This window comes from Olea europaea, unplaced genomic scaffold, assembly GCF_002742605.1.
Source record: "Olea europaea var. sylvestris unplaced genomic scaffold, O_europaea_v1 scaffold1591, whole genome shotgun sequence".
Classification (NCBI taxonomy): domain Eukaryota; kingdom Viridiplantae; phylum Streptophyta; class Magnoliopsida; order Lamiales; family Oleaceae; genus Olea; species Olea europaea.
Window position 1 is genome coordinate 6,541 of NW_019233533.1, and position 12,613 is coordinate 19,153.

At 36.3% G+C, this 12,613-nt stretch overlaps 2 protein-coding genes and 1 pseudogene across 2 annotated transcripts in view; 1 reads left to right on the forward strand and 2 right to left on the reverse strand.

The window, feature by feature from the left end:
• LOC111376991 (carbonic anhydrase 2-like) overlaps positions 1 to 475 on the reverse strand; it is a gene marked incomplete at its 3' end in the record, with an annotated part of 7,001 nt that extends 6,526 nt beyond the window's left edge. Inside the window, exon 1 of the mRNA XM_023000007.1 lies at positions 452 to 475. Within this exon, the coding sequence (XP_022855775.1) occupies positions 452 to 475 (24 nt within the window). The remainder of the gene's footprint in view (positions 1 to 451) is intronic.
• Positions 476 to 536: 61 nt separating this feature from the next.
• Positions 537 to 3,163, forward strand: LOC111376984 (annotated as a pseudogene).
• A 1,006-nt stretch (positions 3,164 to 4,169) lies between these two features.
• LOC111376990 (carbonic anhydrase 2-like) lies at positions 4,170 to 6,575 on the reverse strand. The gene is made up of 8 exons (XM_023000006.1): positions 6,471 to 6,575; positions 6,209 to 6,352; positions 6,052 to 6,100; positions 5,674 to 5,790; positions 5,443 to 5,496; positions 5,178 to 5,263; positions 4,696 to 4,801; positions 4,170 to 4,430 (listed from the first exon to the last, which is right to left on the reverse strand). The coding sequence occupies exons 1-8, from the start codon at positions 6,521 to 6,523 to the stop codon at positions 4,233 to 4,235; spliced, it is 807 nt and encodes a 268-aa protein (XP_022855774.1). The 5' UTR covers positions 6,524 to 6,575; the 3' UTR covers positions 4,170 to 4,232.
• Between the last annotated feature and the right edge of the window lie 6,038 nt (positions 6,576 to 12,613).

Consider the following 12,613-nt stretch of genomic DNA (forward strand, 5'->3'; position numbering starts at 1 on the left):
CTTGTGTTCGTCCAAAATTTGAGGTCTATCAAATGATGTACGAGGTGGAGAATTGTAAGAAGAGAAGCTGAAGATGAAACTGAAGAAGAAAAGCTGAAGAAGCCAGCGCCTAGGCGCTGGAATGGGCGCCTAGGCACCCCGAAGGCGGTTCCCAAGCAGAATATTGGCGCCTAAGTGGCGCCTAGGCGCCCCGGCAAGTATATATATATTGCCATTTTCCCTCTTTCATTTAACACAAGACCTAGAGGGAAAAGAGAGAAAACTTTGGAGAGAATTTTTACAAGATTGAAGGTTGTTCATCTTGAGTATAAATTCAAAGGTATTTTCTTTCTTGGGGATTAACTTGAGGCTTGTTCAAGTAATCCAAACACATTGATTATCATATATTCCATTGGATTCATTTCTTCCTCATTTTCTTGTTCTTCAAGCATATTGGAAATTTTCACTTTGCCAACTTAGTTTGATCTTTGGGCATTCATTGGGAGGTGTTTTCCCAACAGAGAGAAAAATATTTGTAATAATAAATTGTGAAATCTATGAAAAAGTTGACTTCAGTTTCTTTCCCAAAAAATGAGAGGAAATCTGCTTTAGAAGGGGTGAGATTGTAGAATGGAAATAGGGATCATCACGAGGCAGGATACCTTGGACCATATCTACTCAAGCAGGTAAAAGGTATGATAGCATCTGGGGATTATTCTCAAAAAGCTCTTGAGTTGGCTCTTCGAGCGATGAAATCTTTTGAGAGACTTGCAAGTACCAAGCCAAGTTTAGATCTCGTTATGTGTCTGCATGTAGTTGCAGCAATATACTGCGGTCTTGGCCTGCATACTGAGGCAATTCGCATTCTTGAGCAATCAATTGAAATTCCAGTGATGGATTTGGGCCAAAAGCACGCACCTGCTAAATTTTCTGGCTGCATGCAGTTGGGTGATACCTATGCGATGCTCGGGCAGATTGAGAACTCTATTGTGTGTTACACTGCTGGTTTGGAGATTCAACAACTAGTTCTGGGGGACAGCGATCCTTGATTTGGCTCGACTTGCAGGTATCTTGCCGAAGCTCATGTTCAGGCAATGCAATTTGATGAAGCTGAGAAGCTTTGCCCAATGGGACTTGATATCCATAAAAGAATGGATCCTCAGCTTCTCCTGAAGAAGCAGCTGATAGGAGACTTTTGGGACTTATTTGTGAATCTAAGGAGATTATGAAGGTGCCCTAGAACAATATGTTTTAGTAAGCATTGCCCTGGCCGCCAATGGCCAGAATGCAGATGTGGCTGCCATCGACTCCAGCATTGGCGATGCATATTTATCTTTGAAGCGGTATGATGAAGCTATTTTTTGTTATCAGAAAGCTCTCAATATGTTACAGTCGAACAGAGGAGTAAACCATCCGTAGGTTGCTTCGGTCTTTGTCCGTTTGGCTGATTTGTACAACAAGATAGGAAAGTTCAGTGACTCCAAATCTTACTGTGAAAATGCACTTCGTATATATTCTAAGCCTGTCCCTGGAAGTCTCCCAGAAGAGATTGCCAGTGGTCGAGTGGATATTTCTGCTATCTATATATCCATGAATGAACCTGACAAGACATTGCAGTTACTTCAGAAAGCCATAAAGGTATACGGTAATGCACCAGGACAACAGATTACAATTGCAGGAACTGTGGCCCAGATGAGGGTCTTGTACTATATTTTGGGAAGTTATTTTGATTCTTACCGCCACTTGCGGATCCAGCACCTGGTGAGCACCCACGGCCGTGCGTGCTGGATCCGTCGGCAACCATTTTTTTTGGTTGAGAATAGATGAATTTTTTAGGTTATATTTTTAATAATCATTTTCCAAATATTCCTCCTAGCCAAGTTGGTCAATGCCGATTTTTACATCTTGCAGGTCCCAGGTTCAATCCTTCATCAATCAACTTTTATTGTTCAATTTTTTTAGTTTTGCACTTTTACCAAAAATTAATGGAATGAGGGGATTCGAACCTGGAGCTATTGTTAAAATTATTAATGGTTTGACCATTATGCCGGTTGTTGAATTTTGATAATAGATTTAACAAATTGTCATATTAGATCTTAACTTGTTTTAATGCAACAATACAGATTTGAACCTGTGCTCTTCTTTTGAGTTATATAAAATTTGGCAACAATGTTATTTGATGAATATAGTTTGTTGGTTTAACAAAATTATATATGTTGAATTTTAACAAAATAATTGTTATTTTAAATTTTAGGTCTTGTTTGATTTTCATTTATTTCAAAATATATTTTTCTCTCTTTTATTTTCAACCATATATTTTTTCAGTAAAATAATATTACACGAAATTCAAAACTTTTCCTTATTTTTAACCACATATTTTCCATCAAATCACTATTTTCCAATATGCATTTTTTGCCCAAAAAAAAAATAATAATAAATAAATTACATCAAACGAGCTTGTAATATTTTATTGGGCCGACGGTCGACGGTCAACGGTCACCAGTGCTGATTCAAAATCTTGGATCCATCACTGCTTACCGCTCTTTAAAGAATGCCATTTCAAAGTTTCCGGCAACTGGAGAAAAGAAATCTGCCTTTTTGGAATTACTCTGAATCAAATGGGCCTTGCCTGCGTTAAACTTTATTCAATAAAAGAGGCTGCTGATTTTTTTGAAGAAGCCAGGAGCATTTTGGAGGCTGAATATGGGTCATATCATGCTGACACTTTAAGAATTTATAGCAATCTTGCTGGCACCTATTATGCAATGGGCAGGTAACAACTAATTCTTTTAGGTGTTTTTTAAGTTTCTCCACTTTTAAGCTTTGGTTAAAAAATAGTTTTCTCCCATCATATTTTCAATCTAAATCTCATGCTGGTGTTTTTTTAAAGCCGTTCTCTTCAATTTGATATTTGAAATCCGTTGAGATATATGTCTGATAATCTGGAAAACAGATTATTTTAACAGATAAACCATGTTTATCTCTGAACCTTGTGGCCAAAATTTGTGCAGGACTGCTGATGCAATTGAAATCATGGAATATGTTGCCGGGATGAGAGAAGAGAAGTTCAGCAAATCTTGATGCAGATAACGAGAGACACAGATTGGCCGAGTTACTAAAAGAAGCTGGAATGGTCCGGCGCAGAAAATCCAATTCACTGGAAACGTTACTCTATAATAAATGACAGCATTACAGTGGTATAAATTTTCGAAGTAAATTGGAGAAAGATTGTAGAAAAATTTTGTTGTTGATTGCATTTTCTGGATTCTGCTTGTAAATGTCAGTTGATGAAAATTCTTTGCCAGTGTGTACATTTTGTGGTTAAATAAAGTAATAGTTGAGTTTCAGTATAATTTTGTTTTTTCAACTATTTCTGATAACAAACATTCAACTACTATTTTCTGTATGAGAACTGCCATTTTCTGATTTGATGAATTCATGTTTTTTGAAGGGTAATGATCACATTTGGCTATTTTAAGTGACTTTTTTTTTCACCTTCGGACAAGCTTAGAACTGAATATTTGATATGTTACTAAAAGCTCAGTTTCTCCATACAATGATTCGAAAGTAAAACTGTCTATGATGCATTGCCTCAGGAATGGCCGACTCAACCTACTTTTAATAAATGATAAAAAATAGCGAAGGCTTGACTAATATACCTCTATGAATGGCATTCAATCTATTCTTTGCTTAATGGTCTGGATGCACAAATTCTATGATCTTTTTAAGTGCTTTAAAAGTAATTAATGCTTTATTTGAGTAACACTAGCTCTTCAAGCCAGTCAAGACGGCTTCAGCCAGTAAACAGGCCAGTGTTTCTACCTGGTTAAAGAGGTGGGCCATTCTGGGCCTAAAGGCGGTGTCTGATCAAAATGTCATTACCAGTTGACCAATCATTGACTCTGACACTTGTTACGTTGTACACATCAACTGTCGTGAGTTATGTGTCTTCGAGGTCTGATTGGATGCACACAACGACCGATTGATTGTTGTCAATACATATATGTCATATTTGGTAAAAAAGATCGAACAGTAGTAGAGGAAAAAAATATCGAGTGCAATCCGCTAGTTCACATAAGTTGTATCTCTATTATCAAACTACACATCACTTATTCACCATAGTTCTACAAACAAAAAGGGCATGTTAGTGTATGATATTGGACTAGTATTGAACAATCCAATAATCAAGATTTCAACTTTTTTACTTACTCAATAATTTTGAGTATATTATCTAATCCACCTTATTGAACATGCTAAGCAGACTCGGAGAAGTATAGATTTTCACTTGATACATAGAGAGATGGAGAAAGGCCGACATCCAGACTCCACAGTTCAAAACTTCCTTTGACGAAATCATAGTAACCACCCTTTAGTGCTAAAGTGTTCTTCACCAATCCCTCTCTAACAAAAGGATATGTCAGCAGGTTCCCAAGTGATACATTCACTGCAGCCTGTTGCATTATAAAATAACAGTAAATTTTATACTATGGGATTTCACTAAAATCTAGCAATGAGTTAGATATCGTCTACAATTTGATCAAAACCATAAGTTCGACTGCTTGATCGAAAAAGGTTCACATATGGACACTTTTTCATGTACACATCTGGGTGGATCATCTATAGAATGTCATCTTGACTATCACTTGCCATATTTCATAACTGAAAGATACAGCAATGAGCAAGAGAATCCTACTATACATGAGTGCTAAAAATTACCTTTTCACATTTTGTGCATTGATCACCGAACTTTGAGTCGCCACTCTCTGCCTTTACCTTTGTCTTAGCAGCTAAACAAATCTTCACCCAGTCTTCTATGAATTCACTGCATTTTTCAATTACTAGCGAATGAGTACTAGGTATTGCTGCTACAAAGTATTGGATACGGGACAAGATTTTTTCCTTTTTCATTTTTCTCTTCCCGTCTAATTCAGCATATAAAAAGTTCTTATGCTATTTATAATGTCCAAACTGCGTATTAAATACACACTAAAGTTTTCTTCATTAACTGGAAAGTCACAACTCGAGCCAAGAATTAATTGAGATGCTGTTAAGTTTCAAGACATGATTCAAGTCTCATCAATTGACATGTTCAAGTGAAAATCTCAACTTTTTATTTAAACATGTTGAGATATGTTATTATTTTCTTATCTGTAACTTCTACTTAAAATAAATCTACTTATTTTGAAAGTAAGTCTTACGAGGCAGTAGTTCCATCGTCCGGGGTAGACATGAGGCCCTTGATTCCTCCACAGCAGCTATGTCCAATGACTACAATTTCTTGCACCTGTGAAATGTTTAATGCATAAGGTCACTTATACAACCACCATTCCATAGTCAAAAATCTCGTGTTCAATCACCTCATCTAGAAGTTATTCAGGAAGAATGCAACTCTCAAATAACTTCGAGCTTTTAGATGAGGTGTCCCAAAAAGTATAAAAACGCTGAAATGAAATCTTGTTATACCTTGAGGTGCAGAACAGCATATTCAATTGCTGCTCCAGCTCCAGAATATCTGATCTGTTACAACAGACCCATTCAATCCAATCATCAAGATGACCCAATAATTACAGAAGGAAAGAAAGAAGAAGCTAAATTCTTGTTTGTCATATTGTCCAATCCTGTCTAATATTTCGCACCAAACATACACTAAGATGCATAAGAAATATTAGCATTTTGACATAAAAAATACAAGACCTTATCGTATGCAGGAACCATGTTAGCAATGTTTCGAACCATGAATGCCTCCCCGGGTTGCAAATCTAGCATGTGTGACGGGCATACTCGTGAATCCGAGCAGGCAAACACCATAAACTGTCATCCATACAAAGATATTCGAAAATTGAACACATGAATCCCATCATCACGTGAGGGGACAGAAAAAAATGAAAGAGAGAATAGATCTTCCATTTTTCGGCCACATATCCTATTTTGACACCAAGAAATGAGGTTTTCTAGAAATAGAAATGAATTGTCAGAAATTCATTTGGAATATGAGTTTTTTGTTAACAAAAATTTCTTTCATATCCAAATTCAAGGAACAATTAATCACTAAAATATGTTACAATGTCGAACCTTGGGGCTCTGTCCTTTGGTGAGTTTGTTAAACAAGTTTGGATTCTTTCTGAATAGCATAAATGATAAACGTTAGAACACTCATAATGATCAACTTTACGATTCACGATATAAATGTTGTAAATAATTATAATTTGTTTAAGATCAAGTAACTTACTCAAATTTCTCTCGTTTAAAGTGAATAAATCCGTTTTTCAACCTCTCGACTGGATCAAAATTTTTCCTTTCAGCAATACTTTGTAACTCGCCTGTAATTCTATCAATTTTCGCGGCCGCAACAGGTCCTAATTCTGCCTTCTCACTGAACCAAAATTATCATAATAAATACGATGGACGACACAAATTTTATTGTTAGTTTGTCAAGCTAACAGATTTTGACTTGATTGAAATAAAATTGTAAATTCGATAATCAAATTAACCTGAGAAGCTGCTGGAGTGCAGCAATGGCTTCCTCGTACGAGTCGTTGGCCATGTCTTTTCTCTGCAGTTTGTAATTGTAAAAATATAAATAAATAAATTTCTCTGCCCCCTACTTATAATAAGAAGAAAAAGAAATAAAATATTTCGAGAGTTTGCTTGCATGCATACTATACGAAATTGAACGGATGTAGCCCAAGAAAGTATATGGTAGTCATTAACTTTAGGATAACTAACGTATGTACGAGGTTTCAACGGTCTTACTTTTAGTAATATATAAAAGAAGAATTTGTTTATAACCAATTAAAATATTATATAGAAAAACTCCTATTTTCAGATTGTTTATGCTAATGTTATCCAAGCATATTTGTGATAAATAAATTTAATAGTGTGTGAAATGCGGTGATAAAAGTTCATATGCAAATTACGCTCATGGAGGCTCTAACACTATTGATACATTACATTTCGAGTTCACTAAGGTGATACAAGATGCAAAGTGTTGTAATACAACTTTCTTAAAAAGTGGTGGTAGAGAGAGGTGGACGAGGCCATGGACTATAACAGAGAGGTGGACGAGGCCATGGACTATAACATTCACCACGATTCTTAAAATATTTTAGGTTTTTTTTACATATATGTTTTGCAAGAAATACAAACATGCTAAATTGGTGTATAGTTTGTGCACATTGTTGCAAACACTTCAAGTAAACATCTCTAGAAGTATGTTTATAAGGGTCCGTTTGCCATGATTTCTACTTCTTTCTCTACTTTTTAAGAACTTGAAAAAGATAACTTCCTCTGAAAACTCTATTATACGACAAAACACTTTTAAAAACTTATACAAATATGTTTGAAAGTAGCATTTTAGTTTTAGAAACAACTTTTGATTTTCAAAAGTCCCACCAAATCATCCTAAGAAAATAATATCTAATGTGCATGTGCACATATAAACTCATAAGACAAGACTTCTTAGAGGGATATGGAATCTACAGTCATTGTTGAGTAGCAGATAAAATGCTCTCTAAACAGCACAAACATATATGTGGCTGATAAACGCGTATTGTAATCCTTTCGAGTAACTTGAAGCAAAGTATACGATAATTGGGTGCCATATGCCTCTCATCATTCGTGCAAATAACTAATAAAAATCTTTGAAAGTTTGTTCATTATATTGTCGAGTCAAACATGCACTTGCGTAACCAGGTAGAACCATCTAGTGCAGTTCAAATATGTTATCTGACTTCAGAAAACAAAGGCACAACAAAATGGATATCTTTATGTATTATAAAAGGACATATCAAGCATATTAATAGATGTTTTGCACATAGAAAACTATACTATATTATTTTTCGATTCATATGGAACTAACAAATTCATTATTATTTGATTACTTATTTTCCCTTACCCAAACCATCAAATAAAGGGCCATACTATGGGAACATTGGGGGATCCATAATGGTGTCCAAAATGGACACATGGATCCCCCCCTATTGGAGGGGCGCCGGCCCCACCCGACACCCCTCCAATAGGGGGGCTCCATGTGTCCATTTTGGACACCATTATGGATCCCTCAATGTACCACTAGATTAATCCTCAAATAAATACCCGAAAAAAAAAAAAGAAAAAAAAAAGGGGAAGTTGGAATCAGAAAGCCAAAGATGTTTTACATTTTCATTCTAACAATGGACTCAACTATTATTAGCATGAAGAATGTATACTTTAGGTATACTATGCATAAGCTCTTAATAAGTTGCTGAAGTTGATCACCGTTTATGGTGTAATTACAGGTATAGATCAAGCCCCTCGCAATCAATGCAGCAAAGAATTGGCAAACTCGCTTCACTTGACAGCTATGAATATATTTCTCTTTTATTGATGCAACCGACTCCATCTAGTGTGCTCTGAATGTTCAGTCCGTTACATCTCGCCACACATTGCTCCACATGGCAAGCTCACCGCGGCCCATTTGTCGATTAATGAGCTTGCCGACCCACTCCAATCGGAAAACGACATCCCTCGAGGCAGTCCTTTGTCAAGGATGAAGCCCTGAAGCTATGCTCCATTGTTTACCGAGGTAATAAAGCTCGACACAAGCCAAAGCTGAAGCCCAGCTATGGCAAGCAATGACCCTTACTCTAGGATTCTAAATTGATATCTAGGATCGTATGCTTTGGCCAAGGAGATGAGGCCAGGTGTATATTCATCCAACGAACACCATTTCATTTGTAACATTATAAATACTCCCTCCATATATCAATTAAAGGCTAATGAAACTCAATACACTTAAAAGCTACTATTTGTTTTCTCTCTTGTTAATGATATACTTGCTTTGATAGAGTTAAGATCACTTTGTTTCTTTGGAGTTTTTTGTGATTCGTTATCATTTTACAAGCATTACCGAAATACTTTGTCGGGGCCCAAAGATATTCGTTTCGTGTTATAATGCTTCCCCTACATCCAAACCCGGAGTATTGTTGACTAGCATCTTGTCCATACGTGTTAAAATCAGCTTATGTGTACAGGAGTGGGCCCGGTACCTATTGTCCGTGTCATCGTAACAGAAAACGAGGTCAACATATTAGTGTCATTAGTGGAAGGCCACACTATAACCATGAGCAACCCATGAAAAAGCTTGTCGAAAAAATAATTGGACATCCCCTTTGAAAAATGATTTGTTTTTAAAAAAAGAACGAGAGGAAACCCCCAAAGTTGGAAAAAATTTTGACAATTTAAAGAAAGATGAGTTCTGACCGTAAGGAAAAATAATGATGGAGTCCCACAGACAATAGCAGTAGCCCCAGCCCAATCAAGTTGGTGTCAACCTTACCACCACCATAGATGCTGTGGGATGATGATAGTTGCCCAACTCACCATAGAGATGGCCACCATGGCATCTAATATGAGAAACATCAATAACCAAAATATAGCTATGCAAGAACTTCTAATGCAAATGCAAAGCCAAGGAGATTATCCAATCCCTCATTTTGCACCACAAGAACAATACCCGCAAGAGGACGAGGTGCAGAGCCAGGAAGCCCCATCCTCTAGGCATGCCAGAAGAGGTAGCCCCTTGAAAGAGAAGTGAGAGTTGATATTTCCTTTAATTATGCATCTGGCGGACCACCGAGGACTTGTTTGACATGGAAGACAATTGCCCTCTTGAATATGAACGGGACCGTAGGCCTCGAAAGTCTGTCAATATATTTGACAGAATTAGTCTTGCAGAGCCTTGGCCTATGCAGCCTTAACACCCCTCAGCGCCTAGAAATAGGCTACAACCACCACCCTCTAAGACTTGGCAACAAGAGGAAAGGCAAGAACATGTCCCCATGTTAACCCGCCTAGAAATAGGCATTAAAGGACGGACGAGGCGGCAAGGACCCAAGTAGGCCCATCTCATCTATCGCCTAGATATCTGGCTACTGAAGCGGATGATGATTCTGATGAACCCAACGATCTTGTAATATTGACGACGATGATGAAAATTTTCCTTTTCATAAAATGCTCATCACCCAACCATTATATGATGCCAAAGGTACCAAAGTACGATGTAAAAAATGACTTGGCTAAGCACTTGACAATTATAAAACTCATATGAGCCTGAGAGGTGCCACCTCACTATAAAATGCAAAGCTTTCCACCTGACCCTAAGTGGGGCAGCAGAAAATTTGGTATAGCGGGTTATCCCCAGAAGTATTAGAAGTTGGCCAAAGTTTAAAACCACATTGTTGAAAAGATTTTTCATAAGCAAAGAGGGAGAGACCCCCATCCAACATCTCCAAGATATGAGGCAACAATCCGAGAAAACCCTGAAAGCTTTTTGCCTCGATTCACTGACATGAAGACATATTGTGTAAGGTGTTGTAGACATTGAGAAGAGGTCTAAACATGAATACCTTTTTTGACCCAACTACTTATGACGCATTGCTGGAAATGATGTGGCGGGAGATTATCAATGAAGAATTAATCAATCATAGGAACAAGGCCAGTAGAGTTCTCCAAAACATCGAAAGAAACATTTTAATATTAAAGCTTTGGTGTGGCTAATATGATATTAGAGATTAAGATCTCTAGAATATCGAAAGAAATTGTATTTTCCCAATTTCACTATATTGAGAGTATATTAAAAGGTAAGATGCACTAGATGGAAGTTCTGTGAAAATTTTTATTGACACACATTTACACTTAGTCAAAAATACGAGTGAATGTGTGTTACAACTAAAGTGTTCACGGGTTATAGGTAGTCTAATGTATATTACAAACTGCAATCAATCAGACATAGCTTGTTGTGAATAAACTTAGTAGATTTACAAGTAATCCAAGCTATAATCATTAGAAGGCTTTGACAAGGGTTCTTAGATATTTAAAATATATTTTAACCTATGGTTTGCGCTTCACAAAATATCCCACGTTATCGGAAAGATATTGTGATGCGAATTGGATATTCAACATGAAGAATTCCTAGTCTGTTAATGGTTATGTATTTACCATTGGTGGAGCTCCTAGAAGTCGACAAAGCAAACATATATAGTTCGATCAACAATGAAATCGAAGTTTATTGATTTGGATAAAGTTGGAGAATAAACAGAATAGCTTCGTAACTTCTTGAAAGATATTCCATGTTGACCTAGGCTGATACCTGTAATAAGTATACATTATAATATTTAATCGGTGATTATGACACAAAGCAAAAATATAACGGTAAGTCTGCACACATACATTGTAGACACAATATCATTAAGATACTGATCTCAAATGGTATTATCTCCATAGATAATGTGAAATTAAAGGAGAACATGGTAGATCCACTTACGAAAGGATTACCGAGAGATCAAGTATGTTGCCTATCGAAAGGAATGTGATTAAAGCTTACTATATAAGAATCTTTATAATGATAACCCTACCTTGTTGATTGAAGATCCCATGATTTTGGTTCAAGGAGACAACTAAGTTATAAAGATTCAATGATGTACTTAGAAAAATTATTCTTAACTCATTCCTATGATAATTAAAGTGGCTTCTACAGATTGTTAAAAGTTAATATATGCTTTAATGATTTCTATATTTTGATTAAGTCAAGTGGAGTATGATAGAATACTCTTAATAGGAGGTTATCTATGTAAGTGTGAGGTGGGGCCGTTTCAACGAAAATTGTTCAAGGCTAAAATTTTCCAAAACACTTATGAAACCCAAGAGTGGTTTAGGGCCAAAATGATCAAACCATGAGACTCATGAACGAATTAGGGAAAATATCTATATAAGTATTGTTGTCTTGGTTTACACTAACTATTGAATAGTTCAAAACATCATGTTTACCAATTAGTCAAATAAATTCGATAGTATTTTATTAAGGAAGGGTCAAAGTCGAAAGCTATCTTACCGGATGCAGTATTTTTTTGCTCTCTCTCTCTCTCTCTCTCTCTCTCTCTCTCTCTCTCTCTATGTTGTATCATATTTTCACATAGCATGAACATATTCGAATTTCCATTCATGATGGGGTTGTTGGAATTTGGTTTAAAAAAAAAAAAAAAATTGGTTAAGTATAAACTTGAAAAGTGACTTTGTGTCAATTTCGGCCAAATATTCAGGCTTGACTCAATAGTCAAATTATAAAACTAAATAGACTAACTTGTTCTACTCATTGAGTTGATCGTAATAGTATATTGGTATTTTAAAACCAGAATGAATGAGAAATTGCAGTACAAAGTTAGAAAAAGAGCAGAAAAGAGACCAAAATTAGCTAATATCGTCGCTCAAACGGTAGGCTAGTGCCAAACGAGTGGCGAAGCTGTCATTTAAACGATAAGCCAGTGCTAAGCGAGTGCAAAGTTTATGCTAAAAAGGTGTCAGTGACGCTCGAGCAAAAGATAAGTGACAGGTGAATGACAGTAAAGGATATGCCCCTTCTTCAAGTTCGGTGAGGTTTGGGTGTCTTTTCACTCACAACCTCTTTTCTTCTATAAATAGGACCCTTTAGACATCAATTACTTATCATATGTCATTGACATTGAGTCTTGCATCAAAAACTCTTGCAAAAACTCTCCACAATTTATCCCAAAAATTATTTTCTTACAAAGAGAAGAAAATCGTTTGAGTTCGCAATTTCAAGTTCAATTTGTTGTATGTTGGGAGATAAGTTCCGTAA